The following is a 24,551-nucleotide window of genomic DNA, read 5'->3' on the forward strand; positions in this document are numbered from 1 at the left end:
CGGGGGAACTCCTCTGAAGCTGAAGGGGTCAGAGACGTGGCCATATGTGTGCGGAGCCCTTCCTCAGGTCTGTAGAGTGCAGCTTCTTCATGCAGAGACTCGGCAATAGCGGAACAAATCTGAGGATCAGCATAACGATCCTCGCGGGGGAACTCCTCTGAAGCTGAAGGGGTCAGAGACGTGGCCATATGTGTGCGGAGCCCTTCCTCAGGTCTGTAGAGTGCAGCTTCTTCATGCAGAGACTCGGCAATAGCGGCACAAATCTGAGGATCAGCATAACGATCCTCGCGGGGGAACGCCTCTGAAGCTGAAGGGGTCAGAGACGTGGCCATATGTGTGCGGAGCCCTTCCTCAGGTCTGTAGAGTGCAGCTCCTTCATGCAGAGACTCGGCAATAGCGGAACAAATCTGAGGATCAGCATAACGGTCCTCGCGGGGGAACTCCTCTGAAGCTGAAGGGGTCAGAGACGTGGCCATATGTGTGCGGAGCCCTTCCTCAGGTCTGTAGAGTGCAGCTCCTTCATGCAGAGACTCGGCAATAGCGGAACAAATCTGAGGATCAGCATAACGATCCTCGCGAGGGAACGCCTCTGAAGCTGAAGGGGTCAGAGACGTAGCCATATGTGTGCGGAGCCCTTCCTCAGGTCTGTAGAGTGCAGCTTCTTCATGCAGAGACTCGGCAATAGCGGCACAAATCTGAGGATCAGCATAACGATCCTCGCGGGGGAACTCCTCTGAAGCTGAAGGGGTCAGAGACGTGGCCATATGTGTGCGGAGCCCTTCCTCAGGTCTGTAGAGTGCAGCTCCTTCATGCAGAGACTCAGCAATAGCGGAACAAATCTGAGGATCAGCATAACGGTCCTCGCGGGGGAACGCCTCTGAAGCTGAAGGGGTCAGAGACGTGGCCATATGTGTGCGGAGCCCTTCCTCAGGTCTGTAGAGTGCAGCTCCTTCATGCAGAGACTCAGCAATAGCGGCACAAATCTGAGGATCAGCATAACGATCCTCGCGGGGGAACTCCTCTGAAGCTGAAGGGGTCAGAGACGTGGCCATATGTGTGCGGAGCCCTTCCTCAGGTCTGTAGAGTGCAGCTTCTTCATGCAGAGACTCGGCAATAGCGGCACAAATCTGAGGATCAGCATAACGGTCCTCGCGGGGGAACTCCTGAAGCTGAAGGGGTCAGAGACGTGGCCATATGTGTGCGGAGCCCTTCCTCAGGTCTGTAGAGTGCAGCGTCTTCATGCAGAGACTCGGCAATAGCGGAACAAATCTGAGGATCAGCATAACGGTCCTCGCGGGGGAACTCCTCTGAAGCTGAAGGGGTCAGAGACGTGGCCATATGTGTGCGGAGCCCTTCCTCAGGTCTGTAGAGTGCAGCTTCTTCATGCAGAGACTCGGCAATAGCGGCACAAATCTGAGGATCAGCATAACGATCCTCGCGGGGGAACTCCTCTGAAGCTGAAGGGGTCAGAGACGTGGCCATATGTGTGCGGAGCCCTTCCTCAGGTCTGTAGAGTGCAGCTCCTTCATGCAGAGACTCGGCAATAGCGGCACAAATCTGAGGATCAGCATAACGGTCCTCGCGGGGGAACTCCTCTGAAGCTGAAGGGGTCAGAGACGTGGCCATATGTGTGCGGAGCCCTTCCTCAGGTCTGTAGAGTGCAGCTCCTTCATGCAGAGACTCGGCAATAGCGGCACAAATCTGAGGATCAGCATAACGATCCTCGCGGGGGAACGCCTCTGAAGCTGAAGGGGTCAGAGACGTGGCCATATGTGTGCGGAGCCCTTCCTCAGGTCTGTACAGTGCAGCTCCTTCATGCAGAGACTCGGCAATAGCGGCACAAATCTGAGGATTAGCATAACGGTCCTCGCGGGGGAACTCCTCTGAAGCTGAAGGGGTCAGAGACGTGGCCATATGTGTGCGGAGCCCTTCCTCAGGTCTGTAGAGTGCAGCTTCTTCATGCAGAGACTCGGCAATAGCGGCACAAATCTGAGGATCAGCATAACGATCCTCGCGGGGGAACTCCTCTGAAGCTGAAGGGGTCAGAGACGTGGCCATATGTGTGCGGAGCCCTTCCTCAGGTCTGTAGAGTGCAGCTTCTTCATGCAGAGACTCGGCAATAGCGGCACAAATCTGAGGATCAGCATAACGGTCCTCGCGGGGGAACTCCTCTGAAGCTGAAGGGGTCAGAGACGTGGCCATATGTGTGCGGAGCCCTTCCTCAGGTCTGTAGAGTGCAGCTCCTTCATGCAGAGACTCGGCAATAGCGGCACAAATCTGAGGATCAGCATAACGATCCTCGCGGGGGAACTCCTCTGAAGCTGAAGGGGTCAGAGACGTGGCCATATGTGTGCGGAGCCCTTCCTCAGGTCTGTAGAGTGCAGCTTCTTCATGCAGAGACTCGGCAATAGCGGCACAAATCTGAGGATCAGCATAACGGTCCTCGCGGGGGAACTCCTCTGAAGCTGAAGGGGTCAGAGACGTGGCCATATGTGTGCGGAGCCCTTCCTCAGGTCTGTAGAGTGCAGCTCCTTCATGCAGAGACTCAGCAATAGCGGAACAAATCTGAGGATCAGCATAACGGTCCTCGCGGGGGAACGCCTCTGAAGCTGAAGGGGTCAGAGACGTGGCCATATGTGTGCGGAGCCCTATCTCAGGTCTGTAGAGTGCAGCTCCTTCATGCAGAGACTCAGCAATAGCGGCACAAATCTGAGGATCAGCATAACGATCCTCGCGGGGGAACTCCTCTGAAGCTGAAGGGGTCAGAGACGTGGCCATATGTGTGCGGAGCCCTTCCTCAGGTCTGTAGAGTGCAGCTTCTTCATGCAGAGACTCGGCAATAGCGGCACAAATCTGAGGATCAGCATAACGGTCCTCGCGGGGGAACTCCTGAAGCTGAAGGGGTCAGAGACGTGGCCATATGTGTGCGGAGCCCTTCCTCAGGTCTGTAGAGTGCAGCGTCTTCATGCAGAGACTCGGCAATAGCGGAACAAATCTGAGGATCAGCATAACGGTCCTCGCGGGGGAACTCCTCTGAAGCTGAAGGGGTCAGAGACGTGGCCATATGTGTGCGGAGCCCTTCCTCAGGTCTGTAGAGTGCAGCTTCTTCATGCAGAGACTCGGCAATAGCGGCACAAATCTGAGGATCAGCATAACGATCCTCGCGGGGGAACTCCTCTGAAGCTGAAGGGGTCAGAGACGTGGCCATATGTGTGCGGAGCCCTTCCTCAGGTCTGTAGAGTGCAGCTTCTTCATGCAGAGACTCGGCAATAGCGGCACAAATCTGAGGATCAGCATAACGGTCCTCGCGGGGGAACTCCTCTGAAGCTGAAGGGGTCAGAGACGTGGCCATATGTGTGCGGAGCCCTTCCTCAGGTCTGTAGAGTGCAGCTCCTTCATGCAGAGACTCGGCAATAGCGGCACAAATCTGAGGATCAGCATAACGATCCTCGCGGGGGAACGCCTCTGAAGCTGAAGGGGTCAGAGACGTGGCCATATGTGTGCGGAGCCCTTCCTCAGGTCTGTAGAGTGCAGCTCCTTCATGCAGAGACTCGGCAATAGCGGCACAAATCTGAGGATTAGCATAACGGTCCTCGCGGGGGAACTCCTCTGAAGCTGAAGGGGTCAGAGACGTGGCCATATGTGTGCGGAGCCCTTCCTCAGGTCTGTAGAGTGCAGCTTCTTCATGCAGAGACTCGGCAATAGCGGCACAAATCTGAGGATCAGCATAACGATCCTCGCGGGGGAACTCCTCTGAAGCTGAAGGGGTCAGAGACGTGGCCATATGTGTGCGGAGCCCTTCCTCAGGTCTGTAGAGTGCAGCTTCTTCATGCAGAGACTCGGCAATAGCGGCACAAATCTGAGGATCAGCATAACGGTCCTCGCGGGGGAACTCCTCTGAAGCTGAAGGGGTCAGAGACGTGGCCATATGTGTGCGGAGCCCTTCCTCAGGTCTGTAGAGTGCAGCTCCTTCATGCAGAGACTCGGCAATAGCGGCACAAATCTGAGGATCAGCATAACGATCCTCGCGGGGGAACGCCTCTGAAGCTGAAGGGGTCAGAGACGTGGCCATATGTGTGCGGAGCCCTTCCTCAGGTCTGTAGAGTGCAGCTCCTTCATGCAGAGACTCGGCAATAGCGGCACAAATCTGAGGATCAGCATAACGGTCCTCGCGGGGGAACTCCTCTGAAGCTGAAGGGGTCAGAGACGTGGCCATATGTGTGCGGAGCCCTTCCTCAGGTCTGTAGAGTGCAGCTCCTTCATGCAGAGACTCGGCAATAGCGGAACAAATCTGAGGATCAGCATAACGGTCCTCGCGGGGGAACTCCTCTGAAGCTGAAGGGGTCAGAGACGTGGCCATATGCAATTCACTACTTCTCTGGAGTTTTCTCATAGGAGATAAATGTGCATCTTCTATAGAACATAACTTTTCAGCTCGTTTGGGGTCCCCTTATCTAGAGGGTAGTGGGGAGGAAACACTAGGAGGAGGTCCCTGCCCTTGCGAGCTTACAATCTAGAGGGTAGTGGGGAGGAAACACTAGGAGGAGGTCCCTGCCCTTGTGAGCTTACAATCTAGAGGGTAGTGGGGAGGAAACACTAGGAGGAGGTCCCTGCCCTTGCAGGCTTACAATCTAGAGGGTAGTGGGTATGAAACAAAAGGGAAGGAAACACCAGGATTAGTGGGTGAGCCAGTGTGCCTTCAGTGCTGCCTATAGCAAATTATAGGCTTGTCTGAACAGGTGTGTTTTCAGAGTACGTTTGAATGTTTCCAGACTCGTGGCATGACGAACCGGCTGAGGGAGGGAGTTCCAAAGGAGAGGGACCGCCCGTGAGAAGTCTTGGATGCGAGAGTGAGAGGAGGTGACTAGGCTGGAGGACAAAAGGGTCTCCTGTGAGGAACGGAGGGTCCGGGCGGGGAGGTATCTGGAGATTAAAGAGGAAATGTATGGAGGCGACAGCTTGTGTAGAGCTTTGTATGCAAGTGTGAGAAGTTTAAACTGGATCCTTTGGGCAACTGGTAACCAACAGAGGGATTGGCAGAGAGGGGCTGCCTCAGAGGATCTAGAAGAGAGGTGGATGAGACGGGCCGCAGAGTTTAGTAGGGATTGGAGAGGTGCCAGTCTGCTTTTTGGTAGACCACAGAGTAGGGTGTTGCAGTAGTCAAGACGGGAGATGATTAGGGCATGCACAAGCATTTTAGTTGCTTCTTGTGAAAGGAAGGGACGGATTCTGGAGATGTTTTTGAGATGGAAGTAGCAGGAGGTAGTTAAAGTGTTAATATGTGGTTTAAAGGAGAGCTCAGAGTCCAGAGTTACCCCTAGGCAACAAGCTTTGGGGGTTGATGCTATTGGGGTGTTCTCTACATTGATTGTGACAATGGGAGGTGGAACAGAGAGCGAAGGTGGAAATATCACAATCTCCGTTTCGCTCATATTGACCTCAATTCACTAAGATCGTGCTGGAGATAATAAGGCAAGAGAAAACGTACCACGGCACAGTGATAGAGCTATCTTATCTCTTCATTCCTTAAGTTACCTCCTCTGTAGTTATTTTCACATTTTAACTTTAGAATTCTGGAGTTATTTTAAGGATTGAAGAGTTCACTTAAAGACAGAAGAGGTAACTTTAGGTTTGCCTGAGGTAAAATGATTCCTGAATAGGACATGCCTCATCACCATGGTGATAACTCTAGAAACGTTATTAAAGACAGGAGATAAGCTTAGTGAATTGAGGCCATTGAGTTTAAAGGATACCCGAGGTGTCATGTGACATGATGAGATAGACATGGGTATGTACAGTGCCTAGCACACAAATTACTATGCTGTGTTCCTTTGTTTCTTTCTCTGCCTGAAAGAGTTAAATATCAGATATGTAAGTGGCTGACTCAGTCCTGACTCAGACAGGAAGTGACTACAGTGTGACCCTCACTGATAAGAAACTCCCCTTTTATCTCTTTCTTGCACTAATGGCCCAAACACACCAGCTACAAATGTAGCTGGTGGCTAGCACACGGGAGTGTGTGCGCAACAGTTCGGCGACAGCTGGTCGCCAGGTCCCTCCGCATACACACCGCGGAAGAGGGATCAGCGGTGCGACGGAAGCTGTCGCCGACGTTCCTCCCACCCGCCGGAAGCTCCGTGTTCTGCATAGAGGTTGCTGTCGCTAGTCTGCATACACGCGGACTAGCGACAGTTGCGGCGACAATAGCGACGGTTCGGGGTGCGCGCGCCATGCGCGCGACCTGTCGCCGCAACACACACTCGCGCCACGTGGTTGCGGCGACAATTGTAGCCCGTGAGTATGGGCCATAAGAAGCCATTTTCTGCTAGGAAACCGGAAAATTGTATACTTTCCTTACGTAATTTTCCTTTCCTGGATCAGATAATGGTGGCATACTCCTGGGTTCAACTCCACCCCCTGAACCCGACTGGACAGATCTCATAATAAATTAAAAGAATCCAGCCCCCCCCCCCCTCCCCCCCCGCCATTCTCGTGAAAACCAGTCCTCGAATGGACAAGAGGGAGGGATTCGTATGCCGCCATTATCTGATCCAGGAAAGGAAAATTACGGAAGGTAAGTATACAATTTTCCGGATTCCTGGACAGAAATGGCGACATACTCCTGGGACATAACAAATCAGTAGTAGAGGGAGGGAATGCAATAACACAAAATGTATTTACAAAAAGCAGACAAAACAGCTCTTCCGAAATCCAAAGAAGTGAAACATGCTGGGTAACATGATAATGTGACAAAAAGGTGTGAGGTGAAGACCAACTAGCCACCCTACAGATCGTTTCAGAGACTTTGCAGAATGAAGCCCAGGATGGACATTGACCTCTCTCGGCACATCTAACCCTTTTAGCTTGTAGCTTAACTGTATCAGTTTGACCAACCAGTTGGCAATTGTCCTGGTCGCCAGTGGCTGACCCTTCCTTGCTCCCTGAATATTAATAAAGAGATGATCCAATAATCTAAAGGAAGCAGTCTTATTCAGGTAGGTTTTAATGCCGTTTCCCACATCCAGTGGGTGAGTTCCATTTTCTGAAGAAAAAGTAGGTAAAGTTAGCTCTTGGTTAATATGGAAGGCTGAAGCAACCTTTGGGATGTGCGATAATACTGGTCTAATCACCACTCTGTCTGGAAAAAATTGCAACAAGTTTTCAGAACAACCTAAAGCCTGCAAGTCCGAGACTTTTTTAGCCGATGAGATAGCAGCGTTTTTAAAGCTACATTCCATAATGAAGCAGATTCCACAGGATGAAAAGGAGGACTGAAAGTACCTCCTAATACAACAAAGTCCCACTGAGGAAAAAATGGCTTTCTGGAGGGTGTCATTTTCTAAACTGCTTGCAGGAACTGAATTACTAATAGGGTGAACAGCCCACTTTTCATTTGTTAGTGCTGATAGTGCTGATACCTGCGCCTTGATTGCGGATAAACTCAGTCCCTTCTCGACTTCGGTTTGTAGAAAACTTAATAAATCTTGGACTTGAGGAGAAACTATATTTATGTTTTTATGTGCTGCATAAGAAATGAATTTTTCCCATATTCGGTGATATGTTGTATTGGTTGAAATCTTTCTGGCCTTTAACATGGTTGAAACAACTTCCTCTGAGCAACCCAATGTTAGCAATTTCCTCCTTTCAATTTCTAGGCCATCAAATTTAATTTGTTGACTTCTGGATGTAATAATTTCCCCTGATTTAGAAAGTCCGGAATCTTTGGTAATATGAATGTTTCCTCCACACTCATTTCTTTCACCAGTGTGAACCATGGTCTTCTCGGCCAATAAGGTAGTATAAGGATGATCGTGCAAAGCTCCTTTAACAACTTGAGCAATAGATTTGTGATCAGCGGGAATGGGGGAAACGCATATCAGAGACTGAAATTCCATTGCTGTGCCGGACAGTCCGTCCACTCCGATAAGAGGTGAGGATATCTTGTGAAGAATCTCTGAGTTTTCATGTTCCGTATCGAGGCACAAAGATCTATCTGTGGATTTTCCCACTTTTGGACTATCTCCTCAAAAACTGCGGTTCAGTGCCCATTCGTGGGGTCTGCAAATCTCCTGCTGAGGCAATTTGCCAGTCCATTCTGTACTCCTGGTAGATATACAGCCGAAATATTCTGCAGGTTCTTCTGAGCCCAAGACCTCATCTGATCTGTTTCCCTGAGGAGTGACCAACTTCTGGTCCCCCCTGTCTCCTTATGTAAGACACCGCTGTTGTGTTGTCTATTTGCAGAATAACTGATTTCCGGAAGACTAGATGTTTGAATGCCCTCAAGGCAAGAAAGGATGCCCTCAATTGCAGAATGTTTGAGGGAACTCCCATCTGTGAAAGCTTCCATTTTTCCTGGATTCACGAGTTCTGGCAGTGCGCACCCCAACCTGTCAGGCTTGCATCTGTCGTCACAAAAATTGGAACCTCCTGTTGGATTTGATGACAGTTCTGAAAATGGGACTTCTGAAGCCGCCATTGCAGTGAACTTCTCCCTTCTATTGGTAGTATAAACTTTTGAAACATGTTCCTCTTGTTCCAATGATGAAGAAAAAATGTTTGTAACTTCCTCAGGTGCCAATGGGCCCATTTGACGAGTGGGATGGTTGATGAAAAAGTCCCCAACAAGCTTAAAGTTTGTCTGGCTGACAATGTTCTTTGTGATAACATCAGTTTCACTTTCTTTTGTATTCTGTTATCTTTGTTTTGATGGGATATGAACCGGGCCCCTAAAAAAATCATATCTTGTGACGGTATCAACTGGCTCTTTTGATAATTTATTATCCAACCTAACTAACCTCTCTAGTTCGGTCAGCAAGATTTGTAGATGATTTAGTACAGGTAGAAAAAAACGTTTTGTAAAAAATATTACCTTTTAATGGCTAACTAATAGAGTTAAATGATGCAAGCTTAAGCTTTCTGGGATCTAGTCCCCTTCTTCAGGCATATTTCCAGATGTTAGCTGAAGTAAAACACTGATGCAGGTAAATGGTAAACACAAAGATGACAGTTGTGCTGGTTACTGTTTATCCGTTAGGTGTCAGGTGATTAGCAGCCTGGAGCCAGTGCAACTTTTTTGCTACTAGATGATTTAGTATACACGACATAGATTATGCCCGGATCGGGCCGCTGGCTCGATGCTGGCGCAGCCCTGCTCGTGCGCGCGGATCGATCCCCGGTCGGCTGCTAATCAGCCGCTTGTTTTTCCCATTGTTCTCCCCGCCGGTATCGAGCGCAGTATCGATCCGGCGGGGTATCGGACAGATTGGATCTTATCAATCGAGCCATCAGGCTCGATTGATAAGCCTCCCTCCTGTCCGTGTATGCCCAGCATTAGACCTTGCTCTCTGAGATTGGCAATGACTGAATTTTTGAGAAAGTCCGCGGAGCCGTTGAAACCCAAACTGGAGACTTTGAAACTGGAAGTGTTGTTAGTTGACAACGTTCTCTTATTGGTATGTGCAGGTATGCATCTGTAATTCTGGGCATACACGGTCAGATAATTCTTATCAATCGAGCCGCTGATGGCTCGATTGATAAGATCCAAACTGTCCGATACCTCGCCGGATCGATATTGCGCTCGATACTGGCAGGGAGAACAATGGGAAGAAACGAGTGGCTGATTAGCAGCGCCCGCGGGGACGAGCGGGAATCGATCTACGCGGACGAGCGGTGACGTACCGGCATCGAGCGGCTGGCTCGATACCGCTGCAAAAACTAACCGTGAATGCCCAGCATAAGATCCAACGTCGCCATCCAGTCTCCTACGCTTATCATATTTATAATTGTTTGCAGGGACTCCATCTTGAAATGTTGAATTTTTATGAATTTGTTCAGAAATGTTAGGTCTAGTACTGGGCGCCAGCCGCCTGACATTTTGGGAAGTAAGAATAGTGGTGAATAAATTCCAACCTTTTTCTGATCCTGTGGAACAGGAACCACTGCCTTTATCTTTATCAATGAATCGATGTATTCCAGAAGAACCTGGAGCTTCTGAGGGGTCTTGTGGAAGACGAGTTTCCCGAAAACTTGATAAGGGAGGCGACCTTTTGAATTTCCAGGCATGGCATTTTTGTAAAGTCCTTATTACCCACTGGTCTTGTATCGCTTCCACCCAGACATTCCAGAAGGCATGTAGTCTTGCCCCCACTGGTGGTGCCTGAGTGGGCGTACATTCAAAAGGGTTTGGGTTTCTGTTGGGTTCCCAATGTTGGCCTGGACTTATTATTCTTGAGAAAGAATGACTGGGTCCCTCTCCAGTTTCTGTTTTATTGTCTTCCTGGCTTATAGGATTTAGCTTGCTGGAATTCATTAGGAAAAGATTTCTTTGGATTCTGTTGAATAAAGGGTCGTGTTTTCTTATCTTGGGGAATTAGACCCAATTTTCCCCGTTACTTTGGCTATCGCTCCATCCATTTTGCTTCCGAAGAGATGGACACCATCATATGGAATACGACACCAATTGTTTCTCGAGGATTGGTCAGCTGACCAGGGCTTCAGCCATAAGGCTCTTTTGGCAGTTATATTGTGAAGCATAGATCTGGCTGAAGATCTAATTGTGTCAATAGCTGCTTCACCACTGAAATCTCCAGCCAATTTAAGTTCATCTAACGCTTTTATGATTTCTGACTTACCTGTGTCCGAGTTAATGGCGGTTTCTAAGTTTTCCACCCAGACCTTGACTGCTTTGGCTAACGATGTCAGGGCCACTGCCGGCCTGGCGGCTGCTCCGGCTGATAAAAAGCACCATCCATAGGTAAAGTCACATGACGCGCTAGTCTCATTATTGAAGCATCAACTACGGGAGCGGAGTCCATTTTTTTAGCATCCTCTGTACTTAATGGATATAATTTCCAGAAGCGATTGGACAATGAAGGCTTCTGGTCCACTTTGGCCCATTCTTTAAGAAAGATATCTTTGATAACAGACATAAATGGAAAGTTATTGAGCTGCTTATTTAAGTGTGGATAATATTTATCCGGTTCCTGTGCCGTTTCTTTATCCTCTTCCGATGCTATTGCTGCTTTTATTGCAGATACAAATGCCGGTACTAAGGCAAAATCAGTGCCTAGCAGGGCCGGCCTTTGACCTGAGCGACCTGTGCGATCGCTCAGGGCGCCGGCTTCCAGGGGGCGCTCCTGCCGCCTGGCCGCATGTGTTTTAATTTGGAAGCTGGCTGTGACCGTCTCGCTCCGCTCCTCCCCCCCCCCGTGCGGCCACCGTGATGTAGGGGGAGCCGCGGGGAGGGCAGCCCGACCTCTCCCTCCCTTCCTCTCCGGGCCACCCTCCGTGCTCCCCCCTCCGATGCGGATTGCAGCAGTGAGAACAACAACTCACCTTCCTGGTTCCGATCGCCGGCGCCTCTCACTTGCCGCTGGTCTCCTCTTGTACATTGTCACTGATGCACAATAAACTTCCTGCTTAACAGGAAGTTTACTGTGTATCAGTGTCAATGTACAAGAGGAGACCAGCGGCAAGTGATACACCGTGAGAGGCGCCGGCGATCGGAACCAGGGAGGTGAGTTGTTCTCTCTGCAGTCTGCAGCAGCATCGGAGGGGGGAGCACGGAGGGTGGCCCGGAGAGGAAGGGAGGGAGAGGTCGGGCTGCCCTCCCCGCGGCTCCCCCTCCAGTATGAGGGGAGGGGAGCACCTACCTACCTACCTAATCTATACTGGGGGCACCTACCTATCTAGCCTGTACTGGGGGGGGCAGCTACCTATCTAATCTATACTGGGGGCACCTACCTATCTAACCTCAGGAAATGCAGAAGGGGGCGGAGAGGTAGTGGATCCAAGTATAAAAAACATATTTGCCCTCAGAAAAGCTTAATCACAGCTACACTCTGCAATGCCAGATCGATAAATAATAAGACTGCAACTATACATGACCTAATAGAGCTCTCTGATTTGACCTTTTTGACAGAGACCTGGCTTGGGAAACATGCAGGCCCAACTCTTGAAGCAACCGTGCCGGCCAATTATTCAATCTTGCACTGTGAGAGACAAGTCGGCAAGGGTGGGGGGGTTGCCATATACTTCAGATCCTCGTTGAACATAAGGCCCCTGCCCATAGGCCCCACTGAAACCTTTGAATGTATTGCAGCTCAACTGTCAGCAGAAGTAAACATCAACATATTGCTCATATACCGCCCCCCAAAAAATGGTCCAGCCTTTCTTAAGGAAATATCTGAACTCTTATCCTGCGTAACAGTGGAACACCCTAGATGGATCATCCTGGGAGACTTCAATGCATGGGTGGATGATCACGACTCCCAGCTAGGAAGTGAACTACTTCTCATAATGAATGAACTGGGTCTCTCTCAGGCTGTCAACCTCCCCACCCATACGAAAGGGCACACCCTGGATCTTATATTTCATTCCGGACTTTTAATATCACACATGGATATAAACCCAGTGGTATGGTCAGACCACCACACCATCCACTTCTCTCTGACAGCACCAGCGATAAAACACAGAGGGAAAGAACTCATAAAATACCGTTCACTGAAAGATGTCTCACCCCAGCACGTTCAGAATATCCTCAACTTCGACGCATTAACCAATCATTGCGCAGACCCAGACTCCATGGTCCTGATTTACAACCATGCAGTGTCATCTGCCTATGACGCCCTCGCTCCAGTTCGCATCAAACGATCTACACCACTTCACCATGCACGGTGGTTTGACAGCTCACTAAAGGACCTAAAGAAAGAAGTGCGCAGACTAGAAAGGAAGTGGCGAAAATCTCAGAATTCAAAAGATAAACACACCCTTGTCTCTCACCTGGAAAGCTACCAAAATGCGATCACCAAGAAAAAATCCTCCTACCTATCACAGGAGATCGCAAAGGCCGCCAACAGACCAGCCCAACTATTCCGCACAGTTGATAGACTATGTAATCCATCCTGTCTAAAACCCACTATAACTCCCTCAAAGGAGCTATGTGAGACATTTGCCTGCTACTTTGCTGACAAAGTATCTTCTATTCGGTCTCTCATTCAGTCCACAGCACCCAAGACTCATGCAACTAATGGAAATAGCTGCAAAAACAACCTAACACCCTGGACTGACTTCAAAAGTATTAGTGAGGAAGAGATCTCAGACATCCTCTGTCGTCTCCGCCAGACAACCTGCGACCTGGACCCTGGACCAACTAAACATATGCTGAAATGCCCTGACCTGCTTGGTCCAGCATTTCACAAAATAGTAAATTGCTCTCTGCAAGCAGGGAGGTTTCCTACCTCTCTAAAAGAAGGAATCATCAACCCCCTTCTCAAAAAACCTTCCATGGATCCAGATGCTATGAGCAGCTACAGACCTGTCTCCAACCTCCCCTTCTTAGGTAAAGTTATTGAAAAGGCTGTCTGTCTGCAACTTGAAACCAGGCTGTCAGTAAACAACATCCTGGACCCTCTACAATCTGGCTTTAAGAAACACCACAGCTGTGAAACAGCCCTCATCCAAGTCTGCAACGATCTGCTCATGGCAAGGGACAGAGGGGAATGCTCCATCCTAATCCTGTTGGATCTCTCAGCTGCTTTTGATACAGTTGACCATGAAATCCTGCTTAACAGACTGCAGGAGTACTGTGGCATCAGTGGATCAGTCCTCCAGTGGTTCAGATCATTCCTGACTGACAGAACACAGAGAGTATCCCTAGGACCTATAATGTCCAAACCTGCACCTCTACAATTCGGAGTGCCACAAGGATCAATCCTATCCCCTCTGCTGTTTGCAATCTACATGTTGCCACTCGGTACACTTATCCAACGACATGGCCTGACGTACCACTGCTACGCCGATGACACACAGCTATACCTGTCCTTCAAACCTGGTGGAACAGACCCTACCCCAAAAATAAACTCTTGCTTAGCTGAGCTTCAGGCATGGATGAATGATAACTGGTTGAAACTGAATGCTGACAAAACTGAGGTCCTGTTTGTCCAAAGCCAGTGCTCGCCATCAAAACAGCTCTGTCCTAAGGCAACACCAATCAGGATTGGGAATTCAGACATAAACAGCTCCAACCTTGTGCGCAGCCTTGGCGTACTAATCGATGGGGAATTGAGTTTCAGAAACCAAATTTCATCTGTAGTTAAATCTTCCTTCTTTCATCTGAAGAACATTGCAAAGATTAAACATCTGATTCCCCCAGAGGATCTTCAAACCCTAGTCCACGCCTTCATCACATCACGGCTGGACTACTGCAATGCCCTTTATGCTGGCCTCCCCAAAAAAGACTTGCGTCGCCTGCAATTAGTGCAGAATGCTGCTGCCAGATTGCTAACAAACCAGCCTCACCACTGTCACATTACACCGATCCTTCGCTCACTGCACTGGCTACCAGTACAATGGAGAATACTCTTCAAGATTGGACTGCTGACATTCAAATCCCTGCACAATCTGCGCCCTGGATACATGAAGGACTTGCTGAAGCTGCACCACACCTCTCACAACCTCAGATCAGCAAGTTCTATAAACTTGGTCACTCCCAGAGTGCACCTCAAAAAATCTGGAGACAGAGCCTTCTGTCATGCTGCCCCTACTCTTTGGAACTCCCTACCACACCCAGTAAAGAAAGCACCATCCCTGGAGCTATTCAAATCCAGACTGAAAAGCCACCTGTTTAGCCTGGCATTTCCGGACTTATAAAATTCTTCCCCTGTACCACGATGGTCGGAGCCATGCTTATGCGCTTTGAGTCCCACGGGAGAAAAGCGCTTTACAAATGTTATTTGTTGTTGTTGTAACCTATACTGGGGGGGGCAGCTACCTATCTAATCTATACTGGGGGCACCTACCTATCTAATCTATACTGGGGGCACCTACCTATCTAACCTATACTGGGGGCAGCTACCTATCTAACCTATACTGGGGGCAGCTACCTATCTAACCTATGCTGGGGGCAGCTACTTATCTAATCTATACTGGGGGCAGCTACCTATCTAACCTATACTGGGGGCAGCTACCTATCTAACCTATACTGGGGGCAGCTACCTATCTAACCTATACTGGGGGCAGCTACCTATCTATACTATACTGAGGGAACCTACCTATCTAACCTATACTGGGGGGGGGGGGGCAGCTACCTATCTAACCTATACTGGGGGGGGGGGCAGCTACCTATCTAATCTATACTGGGGGGGGGCAGCTACCTATCTAATCTATACTGGGGCAGCAGCTACCTATCTAATCTATACTGGGGGCAGCAGCTACCTATCTAATCTATACTGGGGGCAGCAGCTACCTATCTAATCTATACTGGGGGCAGCTACCTATCTAAACTATACTGGGGGCAGCTACCTATCTAACCTATACTGGGGGCAGCTACCTATCTAATCTATACTGGGGGCAGCTACCTATCTAACCTTTACTGTAGGCAGATCTCCCCTTTAGTGTATATAGGCTTAGGCTACTAGTCTAACAGTCGCAGATCCCCTTTTAGTGTATTTAGGCAGCAGATCCCCCCCCCTATTAGTGTATGTGTGTGGTGCGCTCACACGCGAAGAGGATGAATTTGGGGGGGGCACCAAAATCTGGTTCTGCTCAGGGCGCTGTGAAACCTAAGGCCGGCCCTGGTGCCTAGGGCTGTAGTTCCCTCTTGCAGTGATGTTTCATCTATGGTCCCTGGTTGAGATGATGATATCGATTGCGCGGCTGCCATTTTAGTAAAGGTTTCTTGTACCGCCTGCTGTATAAAGGACATTTTGCAAAAAGGGTGTGTGCATCAAACACCAAGTGAACCCTTATATACCTGGCTTTCCAGATGAGGCCTAATTACCTTATTCATGAGACACTGCTCAAGCAAATCTGCCTTGGCTTTCGCATGCCAGGATATGCAGGGTTTTGCCAACTAATTCACCGCAAAATGTTTGCTCTGCGGGGGATTAGTTTGCGCATAAATTAGCACTTATCCAGGATCGCCACGTGGAGGCCCCCCCAGGATCCCAGGGAAAGGGGGGGCTAACAAGGCACTCCAAGCACACTTACTGCTCAGAGACCCTGTAACCGCCCCCCTGGGAGGAGGTTAAGAAGTGCTCCCCCCCCCCCCCCCCCCCCCGAGCACTGCCACCGCCAGGGAGGGCCGCCTGCCCCCACCTCCCAAAGGATAGGACCTACCTTATTTCGTATTGCGTCCAAGTGCATTATTATGCCAGGCCAAATGTGCGCGACTTGGGAGCACTATGAAAGGGGGGGAGTGAAGCATAGGTCACCCAAAACCCGGTAAAGCTCAAGGGTGACTCTACAGCTCCACACCCCAATGGGGAAACAGGCTGCAGACAGCCCATATAGAAAGGGTCATCCACCACCTGCTTCCAGAAGAAAGAAACTGAAAACGTATTGCAAAAAGGGTGTGTGCATCAAACACCAAGTGAACCCTTATATACCTGGCTTTCCAGATGAGGCCTAATTACCTTATTCATGAGACACGGCTCCAGCAAATCTGCATTGGCTTTCGCATGCCAGGATATGCAGGGTTTTGCCAACTAATTCACCGCAAAATTAGTGGGATCCTGGATAGGTGCTAAATGCTGCGAGAACTAATCCCAAACATTTTGCGGTGAATTAGTTGGCAAAACCCTGCATATCCTGGCATGCGAAGGCCAAGGCAGCGATTTGCTGGAGCCGTTTCTCATGAATAAGGTAATTAGGCCTCATCTGCTAAGCCAGGTATATAAGGGTTCACTTGGTGATTGATGCACACACCCTTTTTGCAAAATGTATAAAGGTCATGACCTATTGATTGCCCTGCTCCTTATCCCTTCCTAATTCGGCAAAGCATGAGACTCGCACACCATGTTATCCGGTAATGCCGGCTGAGCACATGACCAGCATAAAGGTTTTGCAGGTTGCTGATATGCTCTTGAATGCATTGGAGAATAATGTCTCTCTGACCTATACTGTCTGTCTGGAGAGTAATATCTATTACTTGAGTAGTGCCTTCTCCTAGGAGATCTGCTCCTGTGCGGACTACAGTAGTAATAGTGTCTATCATTAGATCTTCCACCCCTGGCGGGAGGAATACCACTGGGGAGAGTCCCTTCTAGATGAGTGTTTCCTCCTTTTGTCTGATGACTTTTTATGTTCTTTAGGGGACTCTCTTCTTGATGACCTGGCATCCCGTGAAGATGAATCTACCCTGGATTTTGATCTTGACCGTACTTTGGATGAGGATTTGCGTCGTTTAGACACATTACGCTCTTCCTCTCTCTCTTGCGGACTGCGGAGACATAATAAGAAAATAGATATGTTCCACTAAGAACATCCGCATCTTCGAGAAGAGATGGCACTCTTTTTTAGTAAAGCTAACACCAGTGATAGTATTATAAAGGACACCCAAAATGTGAGGGATAAATCAAAGGCGTCATTTAGACACCAGTTACCTTCCCTCCTCCTTAAAGAGACACTGAAGCGGAAAAAAAATATGGTATAATGAATTGGTTGTGTACTATGAATAATTACTAGAAGATTAGCAGCAAACAAAATATTCTCATGCTTTTATTTTCAGGTATATAGTGTGTTTTCTAACATTGCATCATTCTATAATATGTGCACATTACACAACACTCAGCATTCAAAATGAGTCTTTCAGAGCAGTCTGTGAACTAATGACCTCTCCTCTGGCAGAGAAAAAGTAAATATTTCACTTACACTTGAGATAATAAAAGTCAGAAGACAGCCCTCTCCACGACTTTGAAAGTGTAGAGCTTAAGGGCTTTTTTGTATAGAGATAACAACTGGAGTTTCTTAACTCTTCCTGTACTGGAAACAATTAGACTGATATATCTGATCTTAATGTTCTATTTCTTAGCTGTACTACACATACAAATCATATTATCATCATTTTTTTTTCGCTTCAGTGTCTCTTTAATACTGCATTCCACTTCCACCAATTCCTCCATCCTGCAATGTGTATGCATGCATTAGATTCTGATGCTTGTCTCGACTTGCTGCACAATATACAACATTTCCCCGTATTAGAAAAAATCCCACTCATACCTGCTCCTGCAGTAAGTGAATATATATATGCGGATCTCCTCCACGCCAAGCTTTCCTCCTCTGCACGCCGTGCCGGTATCCTAGAGCGGTTCCAACAGCGAGCCCTGCTGTCACCACAATCTGGCGCTAAAAAGTCACGCTAGCCGGAAATGACGTCAACTGACCCCGCCGGCCACTCCGGATGCTCTCGCAGAATACCACGAGACTTCGCCTGCTTTAGTGAGAGGACGGGCGGAAGAGGAGCGAATAACAGCGTCCTGCAGGAAGAAGATCACGCTAGTATCACTGGTAACAACATTTATAATCAGTAGGGTGGAAAAGGAGGCGCCCGGAGTATATGTATTAATTGTAATTGGATGGTACTAAATGGTATTTAAATAATAGAGTATAGTAGAAAATCAGTTGGTCCTACCTTATTAAAGTGGACCCTTCACTCAATATAGAAAGAGAAACGGTTTATTTGGCACTTTTAAAAGACAACGCGTTTCGCGGATAAACCGCTTCCTCAGGTCGTGTAATATGCCAGAAGGCAGACTTCCGTAATCCTGGGCGCCTTATAACCACTATTTAAGCGGCGCAATGTATATAATGCGGGAGAGGCTGAACCTGCATACAAAAAAGAGATGGAAAACGGGCGCCAATAAACAAAAAAGTAAATTAAAAACGGTCACCCAAAAATAAAAATAGCAGAGACCTTGTCCACGAGGACATAAAAAAGGAGAATTATGGGGGGGTAAGGGCTTTGGTTGGATTCTTTTAATTTATTATGATATCTGTCCAATCGGGTTCAGGGGGTGGAGTTGAACCCAGGAGTATGCCACCATTTCTGTCCAGGAATGTGTTTTATAGTTGGAATTTCTTATCAGTGAGGGTCACACTGTAGTCACTTCCTGTCTGAGTCAGGACTGAGTCCGCCACTTACATACCTGATATTTAACTCTTTCAGGCAGAGAAAGAAAAAAATGGAACACAGCATAGTAATTAGTGTGCTAGGCACTGTACATACACATGTCTATCTCATCATGTCACATGTCACTTCGGGTATCCTTTAAGGAAGCAGGATGACCTGAATGTAGATACAGCGGATAGACATTCGGGGACTTTTGATAGTAGTGTGGAGAGGTTCTGGGGCTGGACAATAAATTTGGGTGTCATCAGCTTAGAGGTGGTATTGAAACCCAAAAGAGCTTATTATCTGTCCCAGGCCATGAGTGTAAATGGAAAAGAGGAGGGGTCCAGGGACGGAGCCTTGTGGTACTCCCACAGACAGTGGGCACAGAGAGGAGTTGGTATTGCCATAGGAGACTATGAAAGAACATCCAGACAGGTAGGAGTTGAGCCAGGAGTGTGCTAAGCCCTTGATTCCCAGTGTTGAGAGGGTTTGGAGAAGTAGGGTATGATCAACAGTGTCAAACGCGGAGGACAGATCTAGGAGTATTAGTACCGCAGTGTATGATTCAGCCTCAGACCCTGAGGGAATCCTGCAAAGTATCCCTTAGGATTGGTTGGTGAGTCCACACACAATACAATTTCCATTGGATGTACAATCGATTCATTCTGCGATCTTGTATACAGATCGGGAAAGCTCTCACTAATTGGCATAACCAGATCTAACTCCCAGCTAGCCCTAGAAGGATCTAGCAATATATATTAACCTAGGTGGATGTTGCTTTGCCAGTAAATGTTTTCTGTTGAGGTCGGGTTTCCTGACTTTATCTCAGTCTCTGAAAGTCGGATCTGTAGTCCTGCTGGAGAGGATAGTGTTATTGCTATATAGCACTACTCTATAGAGGCAGAATACACACGTCTTGTAGATCAGAGCTCACCCCCCCAGTATACAGCCACCTCCTATAGCAGGCCTGCAATCTCTGACAAACATTCTTTTTAAGCAAAACTAAAACGTCCAAGCTGCGTGTAGAATGTTTCCATCCCTGATCCAGTGATGATATAAATAGTGTAATCTCCACTACTTCTCATACATTCCCTCCTGCCCCCCCCCCCTCTTCCCCCAATTGTATAAATGTACAATCACAGTAAATAGAGTTACAGCTTATAGCTCTATAATTGCCAGCCCTTCCCCCAGACAGGAAGACCTCTGACCATTGTTCAACGTCCGGCATCTGGCACTGCCTTTCCTGACCGCACTCACACCGTGTACACTATACATTACACACCATATATTACACACTATACATCACACGCTATACATTACACACCATGGGCTCGATTCACAAAGCGGTGCTAACCCAGTTAGAGACTTTAGGCGTGATAACCATTGCACCACGCTGGTGAAAAGCCAGTTTAGGCGTGATAAGTTTAGATCGCGTGCAAAGCAGTGCCAATAAACTCTATGCGAAGTGCACCAGACATTACCAGCGCAAAACTTTTGATCAACTGTGCACTGCGGTGCTAACCAAGTTGGTGCTTAAACTTATCATGCCTAAACTTATCACGCCTAAACTTATCACGCCTAAACTTATCACGCCTAAACTTATCACGCCTTAACTTATCATGCCTAAACTTATCACACCTAGGGCCTGATTCACAAAGCGGTGCTAACAGTTAGCACGATGGTGAAAAGCCCTTTATCACGCCTAAACTCAGTTTAGGCATGATAAGTTTAGGCATGATAAGTTTAGGTGTGATAAGTTTAGGCATGATAAGTTTAGGCATGATAAGTTTAGGCATGATAAGTTTAGGTGTGATAAGTTTAGGCATGATAAGTTTAGGCGCCAACTGCGTTAGCACCACAGTGCACAGCTGATCAAAAGTTTTACGCTAGCAAAGACTGGTGCACTTCGTATAAAGTTTAATGGCGCTGCTTTGCGTGCGGGACTTTGCAAGTGATCTAAACTTATCTAAACTTAGCATGCCTAAACTTATCACACCTAAACTGGCTTTTCACCAGCGTGGTGCAATGGTTATCATGCCTAAAGTCTCTAACTGGGTTAGCACCGCTTTGTGAATCGAGCCCTTAAACTTATCATGCCTAAACTTATCACACCTAGGGCTCGATTCACAAAGCGGTGCTAACCCAGTTAGCATGCCTAAAAGACTTTAGGCATGATAACCATTGCACCATGCTGGTGAAAAGCCAGTTTAGGCGTGATAAGTTTAGGTGTGATAAGTTTAGGTGTGATAAGTTTAGGCATGCTAAGTTTAGATAAGTTTAGATCGCTTGCAAAGTCCCGCACGCAAAGCAGCGACATTAAACTTTATACAAAGTGCACCAGTCTTTGCTAGCGTAAAACTTTTGATCAGCTGTGCACTGCGGTGCTAACGCAGTTGGCGCTTAAACTTAGCATGCCTAAACTTATCACACCTAAACTTATCATGCCTAAACTTATCACACCTAAACTTATCACACCTAAACTTATCATGCCTAAACTGAGTTTAGGCATGATAAAGGGCTTTTCACCAGCGTGCTAACTGTTAGCACCGCTTTGTGAATCGAGCCCCTAAACTTATAGGCCTCGATTCACAAAGCGGTGATAACCCAGTTATCACGCCTAAAAGACTTTAGGCGTGATGACCTTTTCACCACTGAGTTATCACCGATTTTTCCTGCTCTTCGCGCGAAGTTACCGCGCGTAAGCGCGTTCGCGCGTACGCGCGTGAGAGCGCGCGCAAAGTCCCATAGGGTTTAATGGGAGCTTCGCGCGAAGCGTCGGGTGCTGCGCGCGCACTTACTGAGTTTAGGCGTGATAAGGGCCTTTTCACCACGGTGCTAACACTTTGCACTGCTTGGTGAATCGAGCCCATAATGCCTAAACTTATCACACCTAAACTTATAGGGCTTGATTCACAAAGCGGTGCTAACAGTTAGCACGCTGGTGAAAAGCCCTTTATCATGCCTAAACTCAGTTTAGGCATGATAAGTTTAGGTGTGATAAGTTTAGGTGTGATAAGTTTAGGCATGATAAGTTTAGGTGTGATAAGTTTAGGCATGCTAAGTTTAAGCGCCAACTGCGTTAGCACCGCAGTGCACAGCTGATCAAAAGTTTTACGCTAGCAAAGACTGGTGCACTTTGTATAAAGTTTAATGGCGCTGCTTTGCGTGCGGGACTTTGCAAGCGATCTAAACTTATCTAAACTTAGCATGCCTAAACTTATCACACCTAAACTTATCACACCTAAACTTATCACGCCTAAACTGGCTTTTCACCAGCATGGTGCAATGGTTATCATGCCTAAAGTCTTTTAGGCATGCTAACTGGGTTAGCACCGCTTTGTGAATCGAGCCCATAATGCCTAAACTTACCGTGCGATCTAAACTTATCACACCTAAACTTATCACGCCTAAACTTATCACACCTTGGGCTCGATTCAGTAAACCGTGCTAAGTGTTAGCACGCCTGTGAAAAGCCCTATATCATGCCTAAAGTTAGTTTAGGCATGATAAATTCACATCTAAAGACTTTAGGCGTGATAACTAGGGTGCTAACTGGGTTAGCACCCTTTACTAAATTCACATCGCGCGCACAGTCCCGCACGCAAAACTTTGCACGCGCACCGCGAAAACAGCGCACCCGATGCGCCTATAAGGTTGCATTGGGTGCGACCTTAATGTCGCATCATGTGACGTTAAAGTCGCACGCAATGCGACCTTATAGGCACATCAACGCACCGTTTTCGTCGCACCACGATGCGACATTTCGCGCACACCGCGCTGTGGGCACGCAAAGTTTTCAGTGTGGGACTTTGCACGCGATGTAAATTTAGTAAACGGTGCTGACCCAGTTAGCACCCTAGTTATCACGCCCAAAGTCTTTAGGTATGCTAACTGGGTTAGCACCGTTTACTGAATCAAGCCCCTAAACTTATCACGCCTAAACTTATCACACCTAAACTTATTACACCTAAACTTATCACACCTAAACTTATAATGCCTAAACTTATCACACCTAAACTTATCACACCTAAACTTATCATGCCTAAACTTATCACACCTAAACTTATCATGCCTAAACTTATCACACCTAAACTTATCACACCTAAACTTATCACGCCTAAACTTATCATGCCTAAACTTATCACACCTAAACTTATCATGCCTAAACTTATCATGCCTAAACTTATCACGCCTAAACTTATCACGCCTAAACTTATCACGCCTAAACTTATCACGCCTAAACTTATCACGCCTAAACTTATCATGCCTAAACTTATCATGCCTAAACTTATCACACCTAAACTTATCATGCCTAAACTTATCACACCTAAACTTATCATGCCTAAACTTATCACACCTAAACTTATCATGCCTAAACTGAGTTTAGGCGTGATAAAGGGCTTTTCACCAGCGTGCTAACTGTTAGCACCGCTTTGTGAATCAGGCCCCATATATTACACGCTATACATCACACACTATGGGCTCACAAAGCGGTGCTAACCCAGTTAGAGACTTTGGGCCTGATTCACAAAGCGGTGCTAACAGTTAGCACCCTGGTGAAAAGCCCTTTATCACGCCTAAACTCTGTTTAGGCATGATAAGTTTAGGTGTGATAAGTTTTTAGGCGTGATAAGTTTAAGCACCAACTGGGTTAGCACCGCAGTGCACAGCTGATCAAAAGTTTTGCGCTAGCAAAGTCTGGTGCACTTTGCATAGAGTTTAATGGCGCTGCTTTGCGTGTGGGACTTTGCATGCGATCTAAACTTATCTAAACTTATCATGCCTAAACTTATCATGCCTAAACTTATCATGCCTAAACTGAGTTTAGGCATGATAAAAATGGTTATCACGCCTAAAGTCTCTAACTGGGTTAGCACCGCTTTGTGAATCGAGCCCTTTGGGCTTGATTCACAAAGCGGTGCTAACCTACTTAGCACGTCTAAAGTCTTTAGACACGCTAACCATGGTGCTAAGTAGGTTAGCACCGGATTTCTCAATCAGATCGCGCGCTAACTTTGCGCGCGCAAAGTTTTACGCACGCTACGTCCCATAGGCTTTAATGGGCACTTCGCGCAAAACGCCCTGCGCTCTGTGCAGTACGCGCGTAAAGTTTTATGCGCATAAAGTTTTGCGCGCGTAAAATTTTATGCGCGAAAAGCTTGTTTAGACGTGCTAAGGGGGTTTTCACAGGCGTGCTAACAGTTAGCACCGCTTTGTGAATCAAGCCCCTAAAGTCTTTAGACGTGCTAACCAGGGTGCTAAGTAGGTTAGCACCATGGGCTCGATTCACAAAGCGGTGCTAACCCAGTTAGAGACTTTAGGCGTGATAACCATTGCACCACGCTGGTGAAAAGCCAGTTTAGGCATAAGTTTAGGGGCTTGATTCAGTAAACGGTGCTAACCCAGTTAGCACGCCTAAAGACTTTGGGCGTGATAACTAGGGTGCTAACTGGGTTAACACTGTTTTTACTAAATTTACATCGCGCGCAAAGTCCCACACTGAAAACTTTGCGTGCGCACAGCGCGGTGTGTGCGAAATGTCGCATCGCGGTGCGACGAAAATGGTGCGTTGATGTGCCTATAAGGTCGCATTGGGTGCAACTTTATCGTCACATGGTGCAATGTTAAGATCGCACCCAATGCAACCTTATAGGCGCAT

At 47.8% G+C, this 24,551-nt stretch overlaps 1 protein-coding gene across 3 annotated transcripts in view; it reads left to right on the forward strand.

Annotated features, from left to right (window-relative positions):
• STEAP3 (STEAP3 metalloreductase) overlaps nt 1-24,551 on the forward strand; it is a 74,343-nt gene that overhangs the window by 20,374 nt on the left and 29,418 nt on the right. The window contains exon 1 of one of the 3 annotated variants that reach the window (XM_068246332.1): nt 17,575-18,288. The exons of the other annotated variants lie outside the window; for them this stretch is intronic. Coding sequence (XP_068102433.1) covers nt 18,150-18,288 — 139 coding nt within the window. The 5' untranslated portion in view covers nt 17,575-18,149. Of the gene's footprint in view, nt 1-17,574; nt 18,289-24,551 lie in introns of those variants that run through there. 3 annotated transcript variants of the gene reach the window in all.

This window comes from Hyperolius riggenbachi, chromosome 7 (genome assembly GCF_040937935.1).
Source record: "Hyperolius riggenbachi isolate aHypRig1 chromosome 7, aHypRig1.pri, whole genome shotgun sequence".
NCBI lineage: Eukaryota > Metazoa > Chordata > Amphibia > Anura > Hyperoliidae > Hyperolius > Hyperolius riggenbachi.